This window comes from Lissotriton vulgaris, chromosome 8 (assembly GCF_964263255.1).
Source record: "Lissotriton vulgaris chromosome 8, aLisVul1.2, whole genome shotgun sequence".
Lineage (NCBI taxonomy): Eukaryota > Metazoa > Chordata > Amphibia > Caudata > Salamandridae > Lissotriton > Lissotriton vulgaris.
The window spans coordinates 328,781,215-328,808,429 of NC_141696.1; the positions used below are offsets into that span (position 1 = coordinate 328,781,215).

General features: G+C 44.0%; 1 protein-coding gene across 1 annotated transcript in view; it reads left to right on the forward strand.

Annotated features, from left to right (window-relative positions):
- SFT2D2 (SFT2 domain containing 2) overlaps positions 1-27,215 on the forward strand; it is a 136,059-nt gene that overhangs the window by 66,081 nt on the left and 42,763 nt on the right. The window contains exons 2-3 of the mRNA XM_086934087.1: positions 4,946-5,032; positions 16,211-16,296. Coding sequence (XP_086790213.1) covers positions 4,946-5,032; positions 16,211-16,296 — 173 coding nt within the window. The remainder of the gene's footprint in view (positions 1-4,945; positions 5,033-16,210; positions 16,297-27,215) is intronic.

Here is a 27,215-nt window from a genome sequence, read left to right on the forward strand (position 1 = left end):
CAGTTTATGTAGAATGCCAGGTGTAATACTGCACACGTAGATCGATGCTTATGGAATGTACTGTACATTGGACTCTCTCTTTATTTTAACTCTGGAATCGTCTACATAGTGTATTCATTCCGGTGCACAGTCAAGCGCCTGGAATCAGCGGGCACAATCAGAGGCGCGCTGGCTGTGTTACAATGTTGCACGTTGAACCTGCAGCGCACGTTCTAATTTGTGTGTGATGGCTCGTGCCCAAGCATCACTGTCAGTAGATGTGTAACAGCCCAGTGGTAAAGGTAACACTATCCTGTACAGTAGAGGCGGATGGCCGTACCTGGAGTGTCACGCGAGTATTGAGGCTTCCTGAAGGGAAAATATACCTTCAAACCTTTTTTTGGTAGACAGCTTTCAGTATTTTATAATGGCATGTTGTAGAAACATTTGGTATGGGCTTGACTTCTGTAGGAAAGGCAGAACGGGCAAATAAACCACTTGATTGGCACAGTTTCAATGCATATTTAATCACTAAGCACTCTTTTAATTATATATATGCGTTAGAAAATTAGTTTCTCAAATGAACTAGTATGTTGGTGTTTTAGTGACAACAATCTTTTGTGAAGAATGAGTTCGAACCATCCAAATGCTTCAGCACTGACTTGAAGTTTGCATTATTCTGAACCTTGTTTAGGACTTTGTGAAGGTAAAAGTTACTGAACTTTAGTGAAATCTAGTAGACGACTAGCATGTTGGTAAATCAGACAGGTGGTTGGCCAGTGCCTTGGAAATGACAGTCAAGCTGGAGAAGAGTCACCACATGTTTGGCATGTAACATTTTTTCTCAGCATTACATGGCTTGTAGTCGCACACCTTGGCCCTTAGTCTTCTTTTCCCATATGCCTCTGGTGATGCTGTGCCCACTCACATATTTTACTAGTGGCTTGATTCTGCTGTGAGAACCCTGCTTGAGTTTGCAGACATGCTTTGTTGTGATGCATAATTTGCTTCTTTTTAAAAAAAAAATATTTTTATTAAACAGCAAAGAGATGACATTTTGTACACAATTTGATGGGGTAGGTCATATTTCACAGTTACATTAATACAGTTCACTGTTATACAGTACTCCACATGGTACGATAGCATAGCATAAGCTATGGCGTGATGGAATCTTCTAAAGAGGGGACAGTTGGGGGGACACACATTACCACGATAATTATTCCACTTACTCCCAATAGAATTCCATTTCTTTGGGCATCCCCTCGCAACATAAACAATATTTTCCCTTATCATACACCAATCCATGTCAGCTTTCCACGCCTCCAATTTGGGTGGTACCCCCCCCCCCTCCTCCCACAGCCTAGCCAGGTTCCTTTTAGCTACCATTAAGCCCAGTGTGACCCATATTCTGTCTTTTCTGTTTGTCAGTAGGTTCCTAGACATTCAAAAGACATCTTTTGGCCTCAGTTCCCATCTCTAGTCCGAGGACCTCACCAATACAGTCATGAACCCCCTTCCAATATCTCTGGATGTACGCACATTCCCACAAGATATGTATAAACGTACCAGCCTGGCTACATTGTCTTCTGCACATGCCATCATCTGCCCTGCCGACTAGCCGAGCCCCAGTGATGTAAATTCTATGGACGATCTTCAGTTGGACCAGCCGCAGTCTGGAGGAGATTGTCACCTCTTTTGGGGAGGCCACTGCCTCTTGCCAATCTTCATCATCAAGCTCCAGCCCATCTCCCAGCTCTCCTGGAGCAGATTGAGAGGATCTGGGGCGTTATTATTCAGTTTCTTCTAAGTCGGGGACACCGCTTTTGTTTGCAGGTACCCATCGAGCAACCTATCTTCCAACTGTGAGGACTCTGGGGGAGGCTCTCCCTTTGGCAACTGCAATGTTAGTGCATGCCTCATCTGCAAATATTCTCGTTGCAGGGTGGCAAATGAGACCACTTCTCCCTTCTTCCATAGGTCGCCAATTTTTGTGATCCCAATCAAGTTCCATTTGTCAAAACCCTTCAAGCTTCTCTGGGTGCCTAACTGCTCCGAGTCCCACAAAGGAGTAACCTGCATGAGCTTCTGTTCCCACCCCAGGTTTCTGTGGACTGCATGCCACACTTGTACTGAATGCTTGGTCCCGTTGGGGGAAATTTCTTGGGCTTTGAATAAAGGGCAATATTATAGTTAACCCCCGTTAGCAACCATTTGTCCATCCGTTAACCTGGGTCATCCCAGTGAAGGTACGTGCACTGATTAACAGCAGCCATGTGGGCCGCCCAGTAGTATTTTTTAATGTCGGGAAGTCCGATTTCCCCCGTCATACCAACTCGAAACTAATTTAGGAAAGGCTATACGAGGGCGACCCTCCCAAAGCAGTTACCTCTGAAGACTCTCTACCTCTTTAAAATACTTCGCCGGGACCGGGTCTGGGAAATTATTGCGCGCATAAAGAAAGCTGAATCATTTTGAACAGCACTGCCCTTCCTAACAGCTAGAGTCTTCCAGGTGGCCACATCTCGCCTCATCTCTGCAGGTTGCATTCATAACTAGTTCTGGGGTCAGTTGTAATATATATTCCCAAATATTAGAAGCCCTCTTTCGCTTCTGGCTTGGGACACCCTCTCAGTAGTGGGGGTGGCTCGCCACTGACGACCTATATTAGGAATTTGCTCTAGTTAATTGTGTACCCAGAGTATTTCCCGAAGTTGGTAAAGATGTTAAGTACTCTGTGGAGTGATGACTTGGGGGATGCAAGGTCAAGCAAAATGTTGTCCGCATAAAGAAAAATGCGTTCCTCCCATGTCGGCCCACTTCAGTTCCCGTATTACTGGATCTCTACGAATCCACGCTGCCAATGGCTCCTGGGTAAGGGCAAAAAGTAAGGGGTACAGTGGGCAACCCTGCCGAGCCCCCGGGCTCAGCGTTTTTTTTATTGTTGACCTCAACTTGCAGTAAGGCTCCATGTACAATAGGTGCACCCACCCGATGAAGCCGGGCCCGAATCCCATCTTAGCCAAGACTGCAAACAGATACAGCCACTCTATGGTGTCGAAGGCCATCGTGGCATCTAGCGAAACCACCACTACTACTGCTGCTGCTTAGATCGTTCCGTGGCGCCACATTTTCCTTTTCTTGCCACTTAATTTAGTCAGCCCTGCTACATAAATTGGCTCTCTGCTGCTGTGTAATTCCAGTGGCTCTGGCTATACCTCGGTTAGCCTCAGTCAGCGGTTTACAATTATTACATGCTGGCAATGAACTATTTTAAGCAGAATTATACCAATCTATAAACAAAATTCACAACTTGTTTGTTTTTGACACATCCAATTTAACTTTCTTTTACAGTTTTCCACAAGAATGGTATTCTATTTCTCTATAAAGTATTAATATTGCCGATTTAAGAGCAACTTAATCAATATTAAATAATGCTTTATAGTGTGGTACCTGCTGTTACCCGTAACTTTATATATGTTTTTATTTTAAATTGTGACTCACCACATTCTTGCAGTGATTGAAAAAAAAAAGTGACGCTACAAGTCCTACAGTGCTATTTGCTATTCTTGTTGCTAGAATCCTAGTACTCACCGAAGGCAGCACACATAATTGAGGCCACTTGGCAGGAAAAGCTTGCCGACTACCCATCCATCCATCTCATAATGCTGTTTTATAGACTACGTTGGCCATCATTATTGCAGTTTCACTACTCTGCTGTGCAGGTTAGCAGTCCCATGTCTTCATGACAGTCCCTTAAGCTCATCTGCTATGCAGATAAACAAAATTTGATGGCAGTGATATTGCACATTTATTTGCATCATTTATTGTTTCCACATAAAACTACTTAAGTATAACTAGCATACTCCAGGGTAAAAGGTATAGCCATTATTCCTATATCTTCTGAGCCTCACTCTTGCTTCCTCTGTGTGCTGGCCTCCAAGTGTCTTTTTGGTTTAAATAAAAAAAAACGATTGCTAAAGCGCTTTAAGCCACACAATAGTTGGTGCCTGCCAACTCAGTCCACATACATACAAATGGGTAAAAGACATTGTCATTTACTGCGCCAATAGCTTTAACTCCAGCAAATGCAAGACCGGTTGCATTGCAAATGCTTGTTTGTGGTTGCCATTACCTAAACCAGAAGCTTATCTAAACGTGGATGGGGGTCTTAGGTCTTTCAGGATCCCTGCCTTCTCATCTTTGCAGGTAGGATGCTGCTTCATGTGAGTTTAGGTCTTGTCCTCAAGATTTTGTCTAAATGGCACAGGGAAGCTAACATGCTTATGCCGGACAACATACACAAGCCAAGATACATCTTAGGCAAAGAATAACAGAATATTACTATTTTTAGGTTGGCATTTTAGATTGTTAGCGTGCAGGGAATTCTTTTTGTTTCACAGATAACATTTTCATGCACTTCTCCAGTGTTTATATACCTATACTGAAATTAATGTTGCATAAAGGTAAGTCATTAATGGTCCCATCACCTCCTTTCTAACTTTCAATGTTACCACATTCTATCCAATATTATGTGAATAGTTTGAAGATTTGCTATTGTCCTGTTTTCTTCTTTTACACTAAAGCAAGCCTCTACCGCATAAAGCATACACAGATTTCTTTGTTAAAGGGATTATAACTTCCACTCCACGTATTAGTTTTGGCTTTGTTCTCTGGGTTCAAAATTACATCTTAAAAAGAGAAAAACTGTGATCAAGTATCATTATTTTTATTAGCTTTTTTCCCCAACGTTTTGTCTAATTGACCTTCATGCATTATGGCCCTTTCATGAGGGCAATCAGACGTGGAACATACATTTACCAGGTAATGTAAAGCAGTCTCTATTCGGGTCACTTATTCCTAATGCCTTTGATCAATTATGTCATTGTAATTTGGGCCATTGCAAGAATTTGAAGGGAACTAATCAATTCCTTATAGCAAATCTCTGTTTTTGGTGTTTGTCTTATAGGTGATTGATGCAACATCCTTAAGCTGGGGCACAAGACTGAAAGGTTTTATTGCATGCTTTGTAATCGGAGTTCTCTGCTCCATTCTGGTAAGTTAATTAGTTCTTCTTTTGTCTGTTTTCTTTCTCACATCTTAAGTGGCCAAGTGTGACTGTTTGTTAGGTTTCCACCGCTTGTCTTAATAATAATAATAATAATAATCTTTTATTGCATGATTAATTAAAATCTTTGCAATTAGGCAGTAAAAACAAGAAAAAGAAAAGTACATGAATAAAGCCTTTAAAAAGCAATTTGTAAAAAAAAAAAAAAAGACATTTAGAAGAGTTAAAAAGGTGAGAGAAAAACCCTGCGGGAAGTACAGTACTATACGTTGGAAAAAGTCTTTCACGATCGATTGTGACTTTGATTTTCTAAGGGAAATAGTCTGAGAGCGGAAGCCATTCACAATGCGACAAATTTAATTACTAACTGCTGAGTTTAGGGCTATGTTGACTGATTTCATAAAGCGCACTAGCCTGCATGCTAGTTGAATATTTTCTCCCTTAAAGCTCATCAACAGAGCTTGTCTACGGGTTCGCACACGTCTCTGATTCCAAAGCTGTGTTAGTAAGCTCTTTCGGATACTATCTAGAGCTTTGCAACTACACAGCAGATGCAGAACGTCGTCCTTAGCATTTTCGCAAAGCCTACACTTGGGGTTGCAGTCCAGGCGCATCCAGGGGGCAAGATGTGGCTGAGATGGTATTACCCCCATCCTCAACCGCAAAAAGTCTTCCTTCGCCTTCCTTGAAAAGCCGGTGCTAAGGTATGATTGTGGTGAGGCGCTGGTGTAGCCTTGAATCACAAACCACCCATGAGACCTCTTGGTTAGTGCTGTTTTGTCCTCCTCCAAGGAAATTATTTTCACACATTTATTGACCAGACGCTTAAAGCAATTGTGTGTGCAACTCGAGTCCCAGAGATCTCTTAGCGCAAGAGAATTTATGGCTGCTTGGAGGTAAATCATTGCAGGGGAGTCCTTGTTTGTTTCCAGTTCTTTCCAAAGATGGGCATTCAGAGAGTCTGTTTCTGCATTCTTTACTTTATGCCAGCATTTTGCATATGCACCTTTACGTGCAATTTGCTGCTTCTGTAGGCCAAACTCGAGCCTTAGGTGTGCTGGCGAAGTGTATAGAGGAAGCGCAAATAATATTCGCAATGTTTTACTGACCACGTTGTCTAAGATGGTCTCATCCTTTCCTCTCATACATTCGCTGCCATATGTAATTGACGGCAGCAATTTCGCACGAAATATGTTTAGCAAGGGGATTAAATTTGGGCCCGCTATTTTATTTTTCATGTTTTTTAATGCTAAAGCCAATGAGATCCCTCTGTTCCTTATTGTTGTTAGTTGTTGCTTGAAGGATCCTTTTGAGTCAAAATGTATGCCCAGATATTTGTATTCTTGAACTGTTTCCATTTTTTTGTCTTGGAGAGACCATTGGAGTGCATGCCTTTTTGATTTTTGATTAAGTACCATCACCTTTGATTTTTCAGTGTTTGTCGAGGTTGGTAACAAGGTCCAAATTGGAGAGGTTTATACCATGACTAGGATGTAACTGAACCCCGCCCCCAAGCATATGCTCGAAACTGCTCTATGACAAGCACATCATGTTTGAGAGGCGCTTGCAGCAGTGAGTGTTCTATATAGAGTGTTCCATTGCTCCTAGAGGAGCCAGGTTAAACACACTAAAGACACCTTTTTAAAATAAGAACAAATGAATGGATACAATTTGAAAGATGTTCAAATAATAAGAAGCATCATTTATTTTATAATGACTACTCTAATCTCCCAGTTTCCGTTTAGTAATTGAGTTTCTAATGTCCTCATTATATCAATACAATTGTATAAACACTGCAAAAAACGTGGCTGATCGAAAAACGTAGTGAAATAGGAAAGATTCTGCGATTCTGATGAAATGTGACCAACAAGGCACAAAAAACATAGTTAGTCTAAGCCAGGGCATCCCCCACCCCTAGGCTGCACTGTGTTCGGTTTCGCTTCTACAAGATCCTAAATTTAGGCAGATAGTGTACAGGACTGAGAGGAGGGTGGGGACAGGTATGTGAAGTCTGTAGCGCCCTTAGGACAGACAGCCAGACTGTATTGCGTACATTGACAAACCTGCTGGGCCGGTCAGAGAAGGGCTGGTTCCTGCTGCTGATTATTGCCACATGAAAACTTTCAGCTTAGTGTTTTTCATGCACTCTGACAGGTAGATGCCTGCTTACTTAGTTTTTGTCTTTTAAGAACGTTGCCCAGTTCAATTAATGCTGATTCAAAAATAATCCCGAGCCCCTGTCTTCAAATCACAGATCTCCAGAAAGAGTTGATGTAGATATGTCTTCCAAGATTACATAACTCTTTTTGGTAGCTTCTGCCAAATTATGATCTTCTCTAAAATGTCAATCTCTTGATTTATTTTGGTTACCTTCTGTCTGCGTTTTCAATCCATATATTCATTAGATTAATTAATTTGTTCTTTCTCCCATACAAATGATCTTCATCATTATCATCGTAGATGGGGAATATTTGAAAGCAGAGACCCAGTGGGATCCTATTAAGCCTCTGATATTGCGTTAAGGTTGCTTACTCCCACACTTTTGATCTTGATGAAGATCTTTTGTTATTATGGGAGAAAGAACTTATTAGTAACTCTATAAATCTAATGAAAATACTAATTGAAAACGCAGACAAGAAGGTTGTGAAATGAATACAAGAGATAGACAAATTGGAGAAGGGGATATCAGATCTCAATTTGGCACAAGCTACCACAAATAATTGTGCATTCCTGGAGGACATATCTACATCAATTCTTTGTGGAGATCTGTGATTTAAACAGTGGGGCTTGGGATTATTTTTTAATGTGACTGAGGGCAGCTTATCTCCTAATTGGAAGCATGAAGTGTCCGTTTCACACCCCTGGAGCAGCAATTTGGACTTTATTTTTTAAATACTTGACACAATAGTGTGCAGAAGTTACCCTACCACATCATTGTTGTCAGTTAATGCTGATATTAAGACACTTGGTGGCCTTCACATCCGCTTGGCCCGCATTCATCCACTGTGACTCTGCAATTGTGCACAATGAATTTGGTAGTTGTTAAGAGATGTATGGAAAGGAGGGGCCATTTAAATAGCAGGAAGATGTTAGACATGCGAGGGAGAATTAATGAGTGAGTAGAAAATTAGTGGCAGAGGAGGTAAAAGGAGAGAGGGATAGTCTAGAGAGGGATTGGAATGAAGGGCAATGAGAGAGGAAAAGAAGAGCGAGGAAAAGGTAGACTACTCAATTTATTGGCTTTGACAATGCTTGTTTCCAGCTGTAGCCGTCACCTAGTAGTTGTCCCCAAGGGGGTGGTGGAGGTGAACAGTTACAGGTGGGCACCAGCCCTTCTAGTTCCCCACCCAAGTGACGCCACTTTCAGGATGTGGCAAACAAAGCTGTTAAAACAAAATCTGCGCCTGACGTCCAAACTGCTTTTCATAACCATAAGGAGGTGATTCAGACGAACTCGCCTCCTAAATTCAAAAGCTGCATATTAAACCAATCTCTGTACCCAGAGAGCAATAAAGAAAAATGTACCAAATCTCCTACTCGGCTATCGGTGGCGGAAGCTAAACTTTCTCTAGGGAATAGTAATGCCAACAAGGAGTAATTTGAAAGAGTACATTCCTTGTGCATATCAAACCCGATCAGCGATGCTGTATCTGTTTAATGAACACACAATTTTTGCTAACTACCTCTGTACAGTATAGGCCGCAAGACCATTTAAGGCGAAAGGCAATACAAAAGGTCCAGTTTTGCAACCTCATTTAACCTTTGGGCAGTGGGGTGATAACGACCTATTATTTGAATTCATTGCTGTCACGGCCCTCACAAATAAAAATGTAATTTCTTTTGTCACTGAACTCCAGCAAGTAACTCTCTGGTTCCTGATTGACAAAGGTTAGTGTTGTTGCTAGGAGAGGAGCATAACGTCTGGCATCGAAGTGAGCGTAAACGGGAGGTCACACATTCGTTGTTACTGGCAGGGCCCACTTGGCCTTTCATCCGTGCAAGCGTTGTAAATTGAACAGTATCGAGTTGGGTGATAGTCTTTTCAGTGCATCTGTTTGAGGCATGGCTGATATTAAGGGATGGGGGGCAGGGGTCTATATCCAGTGCCTTTCCTTCAGCTCAACAGAATGAATGAAATGAGTCAACAGTTGCTGGGCTGGGGTGAGAGGAGAAAAGCTCAGCGCCGGTAAAAAAAAATCACCACAAAAGAGGAAAAAAAACATGGAGGGGTGAGCAAGATACATGACTGATAGTCGGAGGGGACAAGCAAGAGGACTGGCAGTGCAAACACATGCATAGGTATTGAGTACTTCCACAATAAGAAAAAAAATAGCTCTGAAAGCACTAACAGTGGAAGGACACTGGGCAAGGAAGGAGTACATGAGCCATTCTCCAACGAAGAGCAAAACAAAAGAAGAGGAACTGAAACCGGCATTAGATTACTAAAGAGAAGCAAGCAAATAAGAGTGACAATGAAGCCAACCAGTGGTAAGCATGGGCGGGGTCTAATCCCACTGTAAGTAAACAAAATGTCTTGCATGCTCTTTCACAGGAGAGACCTAAAAAAGAGGAGAATAGGCAGGTACGACAGGTGAATATGGGAGAGGAGGGTTTTAGGAGAAGTGGATGAGGGAGAAGGAGAAGGAGAGGATGAGGAGTGGAACAGGACAGTAGAAGAGTAGAGTTGGACACAGGCAGAGGTGAAGCAGCAAAGCGAGGATGTAGTGAAATAGGTTTACTGGCAGGAAGATACTGATGGACTAAGACACATCAAGAGGAGGGAGAATTAAATACATTTTGATGGAAAATGGCTGCTAGGTCCTTCCAGTCTGTCATTCCAGACTCGGATTGGAGACACCTGGAAATCCTCCTGATAGGCAGATGAATAGGAGTCTGGTTTCAGAGCCAGTGGGCTCCTGGATTTCCAGCCTGGGCTAGAATTGGAAAACATTTACTCCGAGATTCCATAAATTGGGGGTTACGGTGTGGCAGCGGAAAGAGGGTGGAATCATGAGGGGCGAAGTCATTAAAAGCAGAGTCGGATGTTCAACTTATATACTTAGTTTTAAAATACTCTGGCACAGAAATTGGCAACAAGAACAAATGTGACAGGAAATCAGAGGTTAAGGCACCTACTGCTTAGATCTTTGTGTGCTCAGCAGTAAAATAGCATCACAGTGTCTGCATTACCTGCACTCATCCCCGATCATTTTGCCCCGACTACAGCTCTAAGGAACCAGCACGGATTTGATTTACTGCGGGTGAGACATATTTCCCCTAGGTAGTAAGCCAGATATGAAGTATGGCATAATTTCAGCTGGATCCCCTTTAGAACTACCTGCAAAATATTTTTTGGGGGGGAAATAAATCTGCCAGTCCTATATCTATCTCTGAACCCTCACAAAGTACGTTGGGTTCGCTCGGTGTAAATTGAGCTATTAAAGCGTTTTCCAGGGCTTCATTAACCTCCTTTACCTGCAGCAGCCTCACAGGGTACTTGATCCTCCCCCAGTGTTACCATTGAAACAGTATCACTCTAGACCTCACAAAGGTTTGGTCTGTTTGAGAGCTAAGGGTGCAAAATCAGTGATTAGAGTTTACTTTATGTCATGAAATGCTTGCTGCCATGGTCTTGCAGCTTTATGGGCTTAAAGTAACACTCCCAGGGGCTACCTGGTACTCTTTTTATTGATTCTGGGGGAAGGGAAGATGGTTTGGCTCTGAGATACTGTTCCTACTTCTACCAATAATGATGCTTGCATATCTCTGCAGCATGCACAGTAATGTCAAGAGCTGTGTTGCTAGGATTAACGCTGCTCGCTCTTGTGTGCTCCAGAGCTCCTTGATCTGTTACTCTGCCTCCTGCTTTTCAGTTTAGGAATGAGCATTTTCATCCAGTGCTCGGAGACAATTTTGCAGATCTATATAAGTGAACCCATTCATAAAAAACAAAAGGCCTATTATGGTGGATTGTTAGTGCTCAGGCTGCAGGCTGCTATTTTGTTACATGGAAGCACATAAATTACTACATTTGGCAATTATTTTTGTTATGGAAACATCCTCTGACAAACCCTGGAACCAGGAGATTTGCACTCTAATAATCCTTGCTAGACCCACTTAAGAGAGGATTTATAATGTTATGTCAACTGTAATTTTGTACATGTAACTTTATGCCTAACATTTAGCACTGTGTGCAATGGCGTAACATCAGCACCCGTGGTGCTTGTGGCCCTTAGCACAGTACACTGGATCTGGGACCAAAGTGGTAGGCGGTGGGCCCCTGGTTGGGGAGAGGGTGGGGGGGGGTAGCCCTCCATGTACTTTACGAGGGTGAGCACTGATTTTGTGTAGTACTTTTTTGTTCTGGCTTTAGTTGTCTGTCAGGCTCTTGCAACAATACAAAATCATAGAAATGCATGCATATATTTACATTTAAAGGGACTTTGGGTCAATCCTCTGCAGCAGCTGGCTTCTCTGTGGGTGAGAGATACCCTACGATACTCCTAGTCCCTTTCTGACCAATAGGGTAAATGTTTGCAGTCCCTTCTCTGCCTAATTTTGCAATCGTTTTTGTTTGCTTTACTGCAAGAATTTCTAAAATGCCATTGGTCATGGCACTTTCAAGCCATTCTAACTTGGGCTCCGGTTGTGGGTGTATAAGGGAGTGCGCTATTTGACACTGTGATGTCAAAGGGATGCCCACAGCTCCCTCTGCATATTCTGCTGAACTCTGTGGAGTCATCCTCTGCTCATTTAAGTCAACCTATTGTGTAGCTCCTGGGAGGAATTTCACACCTCATTCAGACCAAGAATTGAGCTGGGTTGTTGAAGTGCAAATTAGCCACCAATGGCTTCAGGCAGGGTCAATGTAACTTTTTAAAAGTTACATTTCCTAGATACTTAATACAAATCGGACTTTATCATAATAAAAAGGAAGTCATTTGAAGGAGTCTGTAGCTGGTGCAGGTCAAATATTCTAGATTAAAGTGTATAATCTATGCTTGGAATTTCCCTATGTGCCGCCTATTGCCTGACCAGTGACAATGTCATTTTGGGGCGTAGTCAGTGGGGGAACATGCCACTACTAATGTCACACATGTTCCAATCTTAAATAAGATACTTACTAGCTTGTGTGCAGAAAGGTTTGCTTAGGGGTTGCTTATCTAATATTTGAAATCCGGTTTTCCTATCTATCAAAAGGGCGATTTTGGCAGATCTGTGCAGCTGGGTTCAAGCTGTTGCTGTCAGGTTACACAGGTTAGGCCTTTCCAAACTAGTTTGGAGGCGTTTCACAATCTGCAGATTGTTCATCTTTACAGTCTTGTTGTCTAATTTGTCAGTTACATATCAAACAAAAGACCATTGTGTAAGGGGATGGGTACAGGGGGGACAAGGAGTAGGTTCAAGAGGTCCAGAAGTGTGTGCTCCTAGCAAGAATCATGAAATTCAACAATGGGGCTAATGTTCCTGAGAGGAAAGAAAGAAGGGGAGAGGCACAATTTCTCAGAACATGGAGAATGCCTGGGCAAGAGTACTGGAACGGGATAGTCAGCGGGACTGTTTGTTGCCCTCACACACCCTTAGTGAGTGTCATGCTTCGTTATTGGACGATGCTCTTCACTGGGCCGGCGCTGCAGTGCCCAACGGGTCCCATGAAGGGTCGATGTAGCGGAGATCTTTTACAACGCTGCCGTTTTATGAATGCAAGTGAGGTGACAAGTGATGTGGAGTGTAGAATGCAAGTTATAACTGGTAATGGAATTCCAACGCTGTACTTTATTGGTAGGATTACCCTTCCAGTGATACAAAACCTATAGTAGGTTAGTGCTACCTCTGGGTTTAGAAGCAGCCCGGTTAGTCTGAGTGTTGAGATCGAGTAAAGAACCTTTTTACCGTCTCGAGAGCAGGACCTAGTTGTGGTCACTCCTTCATGAATGTGTCGACATCTTTTGTCCCTGAGCTGGTCATAAGGATCCGAGGCGATTCATCAGGTCAGAAAACATAAAAACATACAGTGTATAAACTATCCCACACTGGGTGGTGCCCTTTTGTGCTACCTACTTTGTGTGTGTTGCGGTGTCCCGGGGCCGACCTGTAGGGATAGAAGAGCATAGTGACAAAGACATTAAAAACACTGGTAGAGTAGTTCATAATCCATCAGCGAATTCCCTTGGTCGTGGGCCCATCCTCTGGTACACCAATCGTGTAAAGTGTTTGCTTAAAAAAGAGAAAAGTAACGTATGAAAAAAGCATGTGAGTATGCAGTTCTCCGATCACGCGGTACTTTAAAGATTCTGTAAGATACACTTTTGTGACGGCTTCCAAACAGTCCTTTGCCAGATTTCTCCCACAGGCTGTATCCATAAAGCTGATTTTCCTATAGGGGTCCCATTACGGCTTTGAATTCCTCAAAGGATAGGTGGAAGGGCGTGCTGAATAACTCCCCAGATTCATCCAACTTTCCAGGGAGAATGTCTTCTGATTGTACATCTAGGGCATTTATCTTTATTTCATGTTCCTGTTTTATGAGCATGGCCTCAGAGAGGTCTGCGATTTCTTTCTCTCCTTTCTATCAGGGACAGTTCCTGCTCTGCCCGTAGCCCTCGCCCTAGGCCTGGTCTTACCCACACTCCCCCCAGCCCCCCATCCAACATGTATGCAAAGAGCTCATCCGGTGTGTATGCCTTCTAAGGGTTTTGGTGTACCTCGGACTCCATCACAAGGACTGTTGGATCAGCACAACATGGATGACATGATTGATGTTTAATGTATGATTGCCCAACCATTTGTGTAGTCAGTTGGATAGACATTGGGCTATTAAGAACTTTGGTGTTTATTTCCAGAACCCAAGGCCCCACCAATCGCCGACGTCCTGGCCAATACTTTAGTAAGTTTGTCTGGTTTCAACGAGGTGTTAGCTAGGGGACTGAACCCTGGTTCTTCTCAAATACCTTCTCTGTCGCTTTCTGAACTATCAAGTTTCTAAGCATTCTTGGTTCTGGTCTAACAGTCTAAAGAAGAAGAATGAAAGTCATGTAGCCAAGTAGCTGACGGAAGACAACTGAAGACTTAATAGTGACATAATAGATATTTTGGAAAGCTGCCAGCACCCCTAGTAGCCTACATGATAAAGCCTGGTAGGCTTGAAGCAGATACGCTGATCTAAATGTGTGAACACCCTGTTTCCACCGTGCAGTAATTCTGCCTTCATACTGCCACCTCCTCATAATGTTTTTCTTATATTTAGCATTAGGCGTTTGAACTTCAGCATTAGATCACATCATACCACCTTGCGTCTTGCTCCCCTGCCACTTAATACGTTAACCTACTTTGCTGGCATACCGCACAGGGTAAGTGCTTACGCATTAAAAACTAAGGCTGCGCAAGATGACCCAAGTCCAGCTCCAAGCAGATGCAGGTAGAAGGTGCTAGTATAGAAAAGATGCAAATAGTGCCAGTAGTGCCTCCACCTCCGTCGTGATTGTATGTGCACAAATCCTTGCCTTCTCCTCCCCTCGTTGCAGGGCCAACGTGGCATTCTGCCTGAAGCACTACTGCCGCTATCATAGAGAAAATGAGGGAAAGTGACTACAAGAGAGAGGCTAGCAGCATGGTGACCTGGTGTAGGCGGATGGTTGTAGATGGGTTTAGGCGTGTCAGGTGCTGGGGAACGCTGACAGTGCAAAGCAAGAGCGCAGGCAAGCAAGCTACACCGGCTGCTACTCTGGCCGCTTTCGCATCCGAACTGTGCAACTGCGGCATCAGACGCCTACAGGGCCGACGCCCCTCCTGTCTGGCTATAAATCTCCTGGGTAGATGTCAACTGACAAGGAGCCAGATATAATGTCACATTTTGGTAGTGTAATGCAATCTGATTTACACTTTTATCTGTGATACCAAACTGCTTGTGCAGTATTGACGTAAGAGATCTTGCAGTCGCCATCTTCTCTGTCTTTTTCCATGGCTGTGGATTTGACCTTGTTTGGTTTCTTTGTCTCCGCTTCTTCCATCTAATGCTCATCCTTCTTTGCACTGTGTCCGCATAAAACTATTTGCGAATAGGCTTCCTCTTCGGTAACTAAATGGTAATGTCTGACCGGTGCTACAGAAGCATCAGTATTGAGCAGCCTCACTATTTAGCAAAACGTTTATCATGTGAACTCTTATAAACAGGCTTAGCATTAATTTCACGGGGCAAGCAACAACTGGGGAGGAGGTGGGTAAACCACAAGAAAGTTGCAAGTAACAACGGGCAAGGGCACGTGTCAAGCAAAAACAACAGTCATTCAACGACGAGGGAGGGAGCAAAGGTGAAGCAATGACATCGGACGATGAAGCAACGATGCATGGGGGAGGGTGAAACGGAGACACGGGGGGCATGGGGGAAACAAGTAAAGCAACAACAGTGATGACCGGAGAAGAAGAAAAAAGTACTTTAATCCCAGCAGAAGAACAGTCAAAAAATATTAATTAGGATTTGGTCCATGCTCCATGGAAGGAAGAAACCAACGAGGAGAAAGTGAAACCAGCATTCACTGACCAATCGGTAGTCCATGCACCCCTAGAAGTCAGTAACAGGAGCTCAGGGGGTCCGACACTGTTTAGAAACTATATCAGATCAACTGATGAAAAAAGCATATCCATTAAAAAACAAAATTGAAAATTCAAAAACATTTTTTAACTGTTACTGACTTTCAAATTGGTGGCTAAAAGTTAAGGTGATATCCTTAGCTTCAATTATGTAGAATCCACTATGTACGATTGTTGGCCTCCGTTAAAGCACTGGTATGTGCTGGCAGAAAGAGAGCATGCTTTAGGTGCATGTATTCTAGAGTCCACAGCATATTGCTTCCTCATTTAGAAATACAACAACATTTTTGAAAAGTCCCACCTTCCCAATAAAATAAAGTTTATTTGTGTACATTATGTTGTGTATAAATTCAATATTTCATAAAGTACGTATTTGTTCGAAATACTGTTTATGTATTTTTGTGCATTGTTTTGAGGTACAAGTCATATTAAACATTTAGACCAGGGTACCCAGCTTCCAGTAGGAATTGGGTGGGGGGGCATGGGCGCACAGAAGTAAAAATTTAAAGAACTGCTGCTTTAAGACAGTCATGTTATCTGTAACCCTTAAACTTAAAAGTTGTTTTTATGTTTTAGGGAGTTTGTTTGCTGTGGGTGCCTCGTAAAGGGACTATTCTTTTTGCTGTGTTTTACACCTTGGGAAATTTTGCTTCGCTTGGAAGGTAAATAATATTTTTAAAAGAAAATTACTTTTCTTCTTGCCATTCATACATTTCTGCAGAACTTTAGACTGTGATTTAGTTTTAGCTCGTGGAACCTTTTATTTTCAGGGCAGCAGTTAGCTCCTTGTTTATTTTGTTATAAGAAAGGTTTGAAGAAAGCCACCACCTAATGGAGTATTATGGCAAAATGATTAACAGGATTTTCCTTGGATTCTATCTTTTTGCATGTCCGCTCTTTAATGAAGCCATACAGACGTTACTTCTAATTGCATATCAGAGAGGTCCTAGGCAAGCATTACCCGGAGGCATGCATGATGTCAATATCCAGGGGTGAAATCATTTCTTCTTCATCCATTCTTCATCCATTCCAACCTCATAAGTTCTTGTGATCTAATGGGTCAGGGCTGGCTTTGCGTATGTATGGAGCCATGGAATGTGATGATTAGTCTTCACTTATACCGAACTACAGTTAAAGAAATAAATAGTCTGTCCCAAAATTAAAGTAGGCTTATTTTACATTTGAACTAATGGTTTATAGCCGTCTACACTAGCCCCTGCCCACATACATTTTAAGGTCTCCTGCCTCACCTAATACGGTGAATGGATACCCCTTTATTTGACCGACGAAGGGACTTATTATGACTTTGGCGCTCCTAGAGCGGGCGGTGCAACACGCCATCTGCAGTAGGACTGCTAAAGCTGAGTGCTGCTGCCCGCCAGATTAGGAATTTAATCCTGATCTGGTGGGCAGTCCTGCAGCGATCTTGCAGCAGCAGTCTATTAGGCTCATAAAAGAGCCTAACATGCAGGCCGCCGCTGTCAAAGCACTGACTGCACCTTGCTGCATGGTGTGGCATACATGCCACACCGAGCAGGAACTGGAGGTGCAAATCCAGGGGAGCACTATATGTGTCGCCCCCCCTACCCACATGAATCCAGAGACGGCAAGGCTCCCTGTAAGGGCCCCCTTAGTTCCCTCCCCACCACCCTTTTCATGGTGGGCTCGCTGCCATGAAAAGGGCAGTTTAGATGCAACTCGAAATATGCTTGGCAGGGCCACTGCAGCACCGTCTGCATATTTCAGCCTCTGACTGCTGCACCATCCCCACGAGATCCTGGATCCCTGGCGGTCGCAGCTGTCCTGTGGCAATCCAACCGCCACACATGTAATACTGCGTGCAGGTCGGCAGTGTGACGGTTGTCAGACCGCCACTGCAAGTACAGCGGTGTTGTGGACCGACATACTCATATTAGGGCCAAAAATCAGGTTTACTAAAAGAGTAAGTGCCTACAAAGCGAGGACTGTGTACAATAGTATGTAGGTTTTGCTCTACTGGCACACACTATAGTCCAACATTTATTTGTCTGTTTGCTCTCTTTTAGTGATCACCAACAGTCCCTTGTGTTTGGGATCTACTATATAGTAATAGATCACTCTTGCTTCACTAATACAGCTCCCCTTTTTTCTTGAATCTAAAGTTGATAATCTACCTTTTCAGTAAAATCTCCTGACTTTAAAAAAAGAAACTGAATCAACCACTGATACTAAAATGACACCTTATTTTTCTATGAGTTTTCCTTTCCACACACTGTGTGCAATTATAGTATCTGTGAGCCAGAGACAGTTTCAATATGTAACGCTGCCCCACTAAGAGTCCTACGCAATACAGGTTTAGTACTGTCTCCACTTTTACTTGCATTGAAGGTTCATCATCTCATCCCTCAATGGTGGAATTCTCCACTACCTCAGATTCTGAATTAATCCACAGTCTCTATTGTTTCCCAGTATTATTTGCATCTTTACACAATTTGGTTTTTCATTTGTAATTTAAAATTTCAAATCTGCTCATTAAGGCTCGTATTCTTTAAGCCTAATAGCATTGTTTTGGTGTAATTATACATACTTTGGCTGCATAGAGTAAACCTAAATATGCACTAGTATTTGAATAAAAATGAGCACTGTTTAGGATTATTTATTTATTTATTTATTCAAAGTTTTATATAGCGCAAACAAGATCTTAACAGATATCAGAGCGCTTCACAGTAGGGTGAGTAGACATAGTAATTGGGTACAGTATAGTGCACGGTAGCATAATAGGATAACAATCATGTGCAATAAGATACAGGTAAACATTCAACTAGACAGTAAAATAAGGCGGTGTAGAGTCTTTGATCTAACTAAAATAGAGATCATGAGGTAGCAGAGAACACTCAAGTAGACAAAAATATAAGACGGTACTGAGTCTGAGCTAGCTACAATACAGGTCTAGCGATAATAATAAACATTCAAATAGACATTAGGATAGGGTGGTGCAGAGAGACTCTGATCCAGCTGCCATAGAGATCAGTGGATACCAGTAAACCCTCAAAAGACAATACTATGGTACGGTACATGAACAGAAAGTTAATGGATCGCTAATTATCCAACGTTACAAGATCGGTGCATAGTCTCTGAGCAGCAACAGTGAGGATCATGTAAAATTGGCCATAAGGATGGCCTTCACTTCTTTCTTGAAGAGTACAGTGGAGGAGATAATCCTCGTTTCAGGAGGGAGTGCATTCCAGATCCTCGGTGCCATTCCTGAGAAGGAGCGCTTGTAGGTTTTTTCCTTACGGAATCTGCGAGGTTTCAGGAGCAGACTTTTAGTACTTCTATTGGATCTCGAACCTCCTGATATAGTCAGCTTTTGAGTGAGGTAGGTGGGAGCCTTGTGGTGTATGGCTGAGTGTGTCATAACCGTCAGTTGTATTCTGGCTTCGAGGGGAAGCCATTTCAGCGATTTCAGGTCAGGGGTTATATGAGAGTGTTTCCTTGAGCCCGAAATGAGTCTCGCGGCCGCATTTAGGGAGGCTCTTAGGGGTGCTGTTGTTGCTTGAGGGAGACCGCTGAGGGCCACAATTCCATAGTCTATGCGGGGGATGACTAGTGCTGGTACAGCAGTTTGGAAGTCCTTGGCTGGGAGGAAGGGTTTGAGTTTCCTTAGAGTGTTGATTTGAAAGTTAGCTCCTTTCGTTGCTTTGCTAATGTGCTGTTGCATATTGAGCTTTGCGTCAAGTGTGATGCCTAAGGACTTCGCAGAGTCCACGATGGTGGGTTGGACATTGAATGCTGTTAGGTGATTGAGCCATATTTGGGTGGTGGCAGTTTTCGCAGGGGGTGATATCAGGAGGAACTCAGTTTTCAACGCATTTAGTTTGAGGTGATTGTCGGGCAACCAAGATTGGGTGTTCCTAAGTGTGCAGTTCAGAAGTTTGATATCTTCCGGGGATTGTACCTTTAGGTATAGTTGAGTGTCATCGGCATACATGTGGAAGTGTACATTGGATGCCTGGAGCAGGGTAGCGAGTGGTTCCATGATGAGGTTGAACAGCGTGGGTGAGAGGGAAGATCCTTGTGGGACGCCTAAGTCTACTGGCATTGGAGAGGACAGCACGTTGTTAATCTTGAACTTCTGGGATCGGTTGTGTAGGAAGGAAGTGAACCATTTTAGTACAGTCCCGGATAAGCCCATTCTGGTATTTAGGAGCTCTAATAGGTTCTCATGTTTGACCGTGTCGAATGCTGAGGAGAGGTCCAGGAGAATGAGGAGGCAGGAGTCGTTGCGATCCAGGATTTGGAGGGCGTCATCAATTATGTGTGTCATGGCCGTTTCCGTGCTGTGTTTCGCTCGGAAGCCTGATTGCTGAGGGTCGAGGAGTTCGAACTGGTCAATGTGTTTTGTTAGTTGGAGTTGCACACATTTTTCCAACAGCTTGGCCAGAGTGGGTATATTGGTGATAGGGCGGTAGTTGTTTAAGTCAGCCGGATCAGCTGTAGGTTTCTTGAGTATGGGCGTGACTTGCCCCACTTTGAGGGAGTCGGGAATGAGACCTTGCTGAAGGGAGCTGTTAATGATTTTTGTCCAGAGTGGGAGAAGAACGGGGATGAAGTCTCTAACAGCATTGGCAGGTAAGGGGTCTGTGAGGTGATTAGAAGGCTTCAAGGTGCCGAGCAGTTTCTGTATTGCTTCTTCAGAGTAGGTTTCGAAAGACGACCAGGAAGCGTTATTTTTAGGTTGGGTGTCGGGCATTTTGGTGATGCTCGGGTATCGTCTTACATCATTAAGGAGGTCACTCCTTATGTTGTCGGTCTTTAGCTTAAAGAAGGCAGAAAAGTCTTCACAGTGTGGGATGATGTTTGTTGAGTCGTTTGAGAGTAGGGGTCGCGTCTTGGTTTGAGTTTTGACTAGTTCGAACAGCTTTCTGGGTCTGTTTTTTGCTTGGTCCAGCTGGAGGCTGAAGAAATCAGATTTTGCGCGCTTTATTTTCCTAAAGTAGGCATTTCTCTTGCTCTTAAGTATTTTGCGATGCCGCGATGAGGGGACTGATCTCCATGTGCGTTCTGCCATTCGCATAGCACGCCTGTCTTCGTTGAGTCTGCCATCATACCAGGGGTTCGAGATCTTGGTGGAGACTCTCTTTAGTTGCAGTGGGGCGGCTTCATTGATTATTGAATTCATAGAGTCGAGGTAGTGGTCAGTCAGTGATTGAACATCAGAGGTGCCAGGAGGGGGAAGGAGGCTATTGGTGAGGTGGGGAGGCAGGGAGTTGGGGTTAAGGTTCTTCATGTCCCTTTTCCAGATCTTAGATTTGGTGGGTTGAGCCAAGACAGGTTTAACCTTTTCATTGATGAAGAAGGAGATAATGTGGTGGTCTGACCAATCACAAGGTTGGATTACCCCTAATTGGGTGGAGTCTTCGTTGGCGATGATGAGATCAAGTATGGAGCCTTTGTCGTGTGTTGGGCTGTTGCATATTTGAGTGAGGTTAGACGCTTCAAGGAAGGATTTGAGACTATTCACCACTGCGTCTTTCTGATCGTTCCAGTGGAGATTGAAGTCACCCAGGTAGATTTGCGGGATCCGCCGACCAGCGTTGGATGAGATCGTGTCCATGAGTTGTTGGGTGAAGATGAGGTTGTCCCTAGGCGGGTGATAGATGAGATGTAGAGCACATACTGATTTGCCCTCGCTGGAGATATCAAGACAGATGCGTTCGCAAGACGTGATGGAGGGGGAGGTTAATTTAGCAACCGAGAGGTTGCTCCTAAAAATGCAAGCGATTCCACCGCCCGTCTTGCCGGTTCTGTCAAGTCTAATTATGTGGTAATTTGGGGGGACTAATATGTCCATGATAGGTGTGGAGGCTTGTGGAGGATTGTTTTATGAATTCTCTGACCCGCTACCCCCCCTCCCATCGCCCCCCCACCTCCGGGCCCTACGATAGTAGTAAAATAATATTCTTTATTTCCGTGTATGTTTCCTCATTATCAAAGGTTTGTTATTCATTTACAAAATATTCCTTCCATTCAGACCAACACACAACAGCCTCTAATGCCATTGGAATAAGCATTCGTGGTGCTGTAAAAGCTATGCTTGGGCACCCATGTTCTTGGTACAACAAGAGTGGGCTGGTTCTTAGTCTTATTTTCACCTCAGCTGGACTAGTCCGAGGTCCTTGCTTTAAAACATGATATGTATTCAAAAAACACAAAAGAACAGCATGAGAATTTAAATATTTTGTCCAAACGTGTTCCCCAAAGTGGCGTTCACTCTTATATTGCCCACACTGTTTGCTGCGCTTTATATTGAATCTTTCCTGTCCTTGATTGAGTACACGCCTGCAACAAAGACGCTGCTCCTTCTGTTTTCTGAGGCATGTGCATTCTTCCTCCTGCAATCTGTATCAGAATGTTGCTCTGTGTTCGTCAGAGTTGCCCCATTACCGTGCAACTCATTGCAAAGCTGTGTAAACTCCAGTCACTATTTTTCATCACATGGCCTTCTTTTGGCTACGTCCTTGTGGCCTAGCAACATCTGATGTGCTTGCTTTGTACTAGGACAGTTTTTAGTTTCCAGCAACCTTTCCGGTGACTTGGGATACTTCAGTGAGGCAAAAGATCTTCTACACATGCAGCAGTCTTTTATGCTTCATGCTTGCAACATAAGATCTCTCTTGTGCGCCTTAGCTCCGATTGGTATTTTTTTTATAGATGTATGTGGTCAAACTCTTTCGGTGCATGATCAAACACTCAGTACTGAGTTTACTCCTTTTCTATAAACTCACATCAAAGAATAACCAGTGATTTTCCAGAGTCTAGTGCAGAGTTCAATAAATCTGTACCAGCAGCACCTTACACTTGTAGTCAAACCTCTCTTTAGGTAGTTGCTGGGAAGCTAGTATTGTGCACGAAACAAGACTGACCTTTCCCTGGGCTATACCAAGTTGTGCTTGTTGCCAACTTGTAAAGATACCTTCGCACAATGAAGTAGTTGGTACTTAGTTTATTGTACCAGGCTTCCAGGTTTTTCCAGACTCCAACAGCCACACAACAGAATAAAGGCCAGTTTACACATGAACATTATAAAAACACACAGAACTTAACAGTTACGTTTTAATGACTAATTATCCACAAGTACTCTACAAGCACACAGCTACTCAGACTGTCACCTAGTAATTCACTGTGATTGCACAACTGACTAATCCCAGTATAAACACTTTTTGTAAGTCCTTGTGAGAATAACTCGCTAATAATTTATATTCTTTCTCTTTAGTCCTTCATCAATTGATTGATTGGTTCAGTAAATATTCCTGTGACTGGCCCATGCAACTAACCTGGGAGTGCATTCTCTTCAAGTGATCATTCTATTTCCTAAACTCTCTAGTTGATAGACTGAATATATTCTTGACCCTCACTAAAACATCCCCTGCAGTCCATTTTTTAAACTTTCTTTCTGCCGAATCCCTATGCCTGTGGAAAATGACTGACTCATTGAAACACTTCTGAGTTCATGTGCCTGGCTTGTCTCCCGGGATAAGCCTACGCGAGGCTCCAGGAAGTCCTTTAAATTTAAGACCCACCCAGGTCCTACCTGTTCAGTGTAAAGGAAAAGGATACAGTTCTTGACAATATGTGTTACAAATCTCAAATTTCAATTTTGTTTCTCTTTTCCAACTCTTCATCCCCTCACACCTCCCTAACGGACTTCTTTACATCAGCACCAACCTCCACATTGTAATATCAGAGTAGGCTTCTGGTCTAGCTGTCCCTGTAACATTTTGCATCACAGAACACGTATCACGATGTTGTACAGATGAACTAGCAATAAACCCTTGGTAAATGTATCCACAGGCAGTAAATAGAATAAACAACACTTTAAATCCTGCCCCAGACTTCATGTAAATTGAAACGCGCTGTACCCTTTTTGCGTAGTCATCTCATTTTTTGCTGAGTTTTATTGCTGTTTTTTAGACTTTGCACACTGGGACGCTGATGTCCAGTGTTCATTGTGTGTGCTCTGACTCCTAAAATGTATACAAATTGGCTAATCCCGGATTGACATTTAACTTTCCTGCAAGGCCATAGTATATAGTGTAGAAGTAGCACCCATGCCAAGGAAAGTTAAGAGTTGCCTGTTGACTGCAGCACTTACTGTGCCATCCACTAGCGTGACAATGAAAACATGCCTTCAAGCTTACCAATGTAGCCTGACTGCTGCCACTTAAACCTGCAGTACGACGTGTCAAACAAACCAGAAACTCCTTTTATTAATTAAAATGTCACCCTATGTGGGCCTTTTATCCCACAAGATAGTGTGTCTATTATGTAGACGTGAAACTTCTAAAAATGTAATGTTGGCATGTACCTCATAGTGACAAGGAACCAAAAGCTATTAAGGCATGTGTGACTGTAGATGCACATGCTGTGCATACTCCTGCCATCTAGTGTTGGGCTCAGATGTGTGCGAGTTGATTTTTCTTCGAACAGTTCTTCCAGAATCGCAAGACTGTGGGACTCCAGTTCTTGCTTTGAATGCACATGGTCTTCGGCTCAATTGTAAGAATACATTTTTTTCCACCATCGGGCTCAGGCGTGTGCTTTACATCGTTTTTGATTCTCTTATCTTTTATTACCTATTTCTAAGTCAGTATTGTGTATGATCGCATTTGCCCCTCTTTAGTTTTGGATCAACTTTTCTAGTGACAACTCGAGACAGTGCTCCAGTCGTCTCCGACCACCATTGAGGGGCCTCTCTTTCCTTTGGTGCGGTCCTCTTTCAGCATGTCTTGCCTGTGATAAAACGGATGCCCCATCAATACTGTCCTCTCTGTTGTAAGTACATCAGGAGCAACCTCCACCAGGCCTGCAATTTCTGCCTCTGACCCAGGTATGATGAAGTCACTTGCTACGCGTGGTCGAAGAAGACTCTTTGAGACTGCCAGTACCTTCGACTCAATCTGTCGGCCAGGAGCGCAGTTGATAACCCAGACCTCTTCTGCATTCGAGACCTCAAGGGGGAACATTGTCCCAAGCCTTCATGCTGCTGACGATGCAGCTTTCTTGCTCAAAGAGAGTTCCGGCTCTGACCTCAAGATTGAAGGCCTCCTGCTGGCACACTAGATTGTGAGTACAGTTCCCCCTCTGCACCACTCCGAGTATCTACCCTACAAGAGGCAGTCAGCTGCTCTGAACCACAAAAGCAGGCTTCCAGACTGCCACTCCCATCGGGCCATGGTCGGCAGCGACAGTCAACTTGGGACCCCACTCCCAGCTTCACTCTGCGCCAAACAAAATCTTAAAACCGAGGTTCTCAACATCACCCGTTCTGGCACCGACCAGACTGTCTGATCCAAAATAGTCAGCCTAGAAGCACAAGTCGACGCCGGTGCCGAAACACTCGGCTCCAACTGGAAGACCAGCCCACGAACCAGTCTAACCAGTCCCCCAGAAGTTCCAAGAGCAGCTTGATGCCCTCAAAAACAGATTGAGGGTGGATGACAAACTGGTCGCATACTAACACAGCCTCCGACGCAAGAACCTTGGCCTTCCAAGAGACCGCACAGTTTTGAAGACACTCTGAAGCCCCCTCCAATTCCAAAGCAGCAAAAAAAAGCAAGATGAAGCCATCTGTCCTCTTCTGAACACTGAACTGCCTCAACCCTCTTACACTTCACCCAGACCCCCTCCATCACCTTCCCCTCCACCTTCTTTACGTGGCGGCCCACTATCCTACACTCCACAGGGATCACCGCATTCTGGCATTAGTTCACACACTAGGGGAGACACTTAAGACATACCCCCCACAGGGAGACCCTTGGGACTTATATGATGTAGCTCTGCCTGCTGATACAATTCCCAACCTCTATCCTGCCTGACCTTCTCAGCCAGATGATACCTCCTCTTACCATGAGATTCTATTTAGGGCTGCTGCTTATCACAACGTCGAGATGCCTAAAGAGCCCATCCGGGAGGACTTCCTCTTTGAGAGATTCCTTCAGCACATCGCGCTATGCAATATCTTCCTTTGCTGAAGGGATTCTCAAACTACCCCCTGATAATTTCACAGCTCAAATCATTACTCATGGGTCCGATCCTGCACCTGTCTGAGAGAAAGAGGTCGGCTATTCCACAGGCGAGAGGCCACCACTTGAAAAGTTCTGCCCCCAACCCGGGGTAGCAGGACCTTTGGAGTGGAGATCAGGAGCTGGGCAGAGGACTTCAAAGTTCGTTGAGGTGTATGGTGCTGAAATCTTTCCCCAAGGTAAGGGGCTCCTATCTTATGATAGGCTTTGAAGACCAAAACTAATGCTTTGAAATGTATCCTCTTCCGAACCGGAAGCCAGTGTAAGGAAGACAGAAGATGGCTCGTGCTTGTCCTAGGTCCTGCCAGAAAAATGGCTCTGGCTGCCACATTCTGAACCACCTGCAATCGGCCAAGTTAATAGTCCGGGAGGCCCAAGTACAGGGAATTTACATAATCCAGTCTCGAGACCACCAAGGCCTGGACTACCGTTTTCCTGTGAGAGACTGGGTACCGACTAAGTGTGCTCTGCACGGCCTCTGGGGAGATCAGATGGAGGGGCCTAAAACTGCTGGCCCGGGCTTTACCATGTGGTTGGGGCCAGTCTAGCTCCCTACAGACTCTAAAACCTATCAAGCAATGGTCCGACCAGGCTAAGGGGAGGGGCGCATCCATTTCAATCCGGATAGATGAGAAGATATGGTCCAGCGTATGCCCCTTTTCATGAGTGGGGAGGCAGACATACGGGGTCAAATTAAGTATGTCAAGAGATTCGCACAACATCATAAACTCCGGTTCAGAGGGGTTGTCCATATGGATTTTGAAATCGCCAAGGACCAGGCAGTAGCTATATTTGGCCGCTATAGGGGAGATAGCATGGCTGATGGACTCCAAAAACATTCCTGCCGGCCGCGGTGGGCGGTAAATTATTACACCCGCTATGGACCGATGGGCAGAGAAGGTTAAAAGGAAACCCATGCTCTCAGCTCCCACTATCTCCATAATCGGTAGTGAAGCACAGCTGAAAGAACTCCTAACGATTATGGCCACACCCCCTCCCCTCAGGTCGATCCTTTCTTAGGATCTGGTAACCATTGGAATCGCGCTAGCGATAGTCGGGTTGGAGGCTTCAGTTAGCCAAGTTTTGGTTAAGAACATCATATCAGGAGTAGTCACCTAGCAGGTAAGCTTTTTTTTTACTGAGCGTGTATTGAGTAGGAAACTGCTGACACTGCCACTCTGGGATTAACTTGAGTGTCCTCCTCCCCAGGCACGCCTTGCTTCATGTCTCTGGCTTCAAGCCGGACGTTCAGCAGCATCTTGTCAACATTCCCTTCGATGGGTAGCATCTCTTCAGGCCTTAGGTTGATGAGATGATAGAAAAAATGATCAAAAGATGCAGAAACAGTGAAAGCCTACCTGACAGACGCCTTCCTCGCGGGTTCCTTTTGTTGCTCCGTATATCGAAGACCACCTCCCCTGAAGCCTCCGAGTCTTTGCAGTGTCAGCCTGCATAACCAGCTTTCACATGGGGCTACTTCAGGGAGTGCCTATAGTGAAAATAGCACCAAAAGTAGA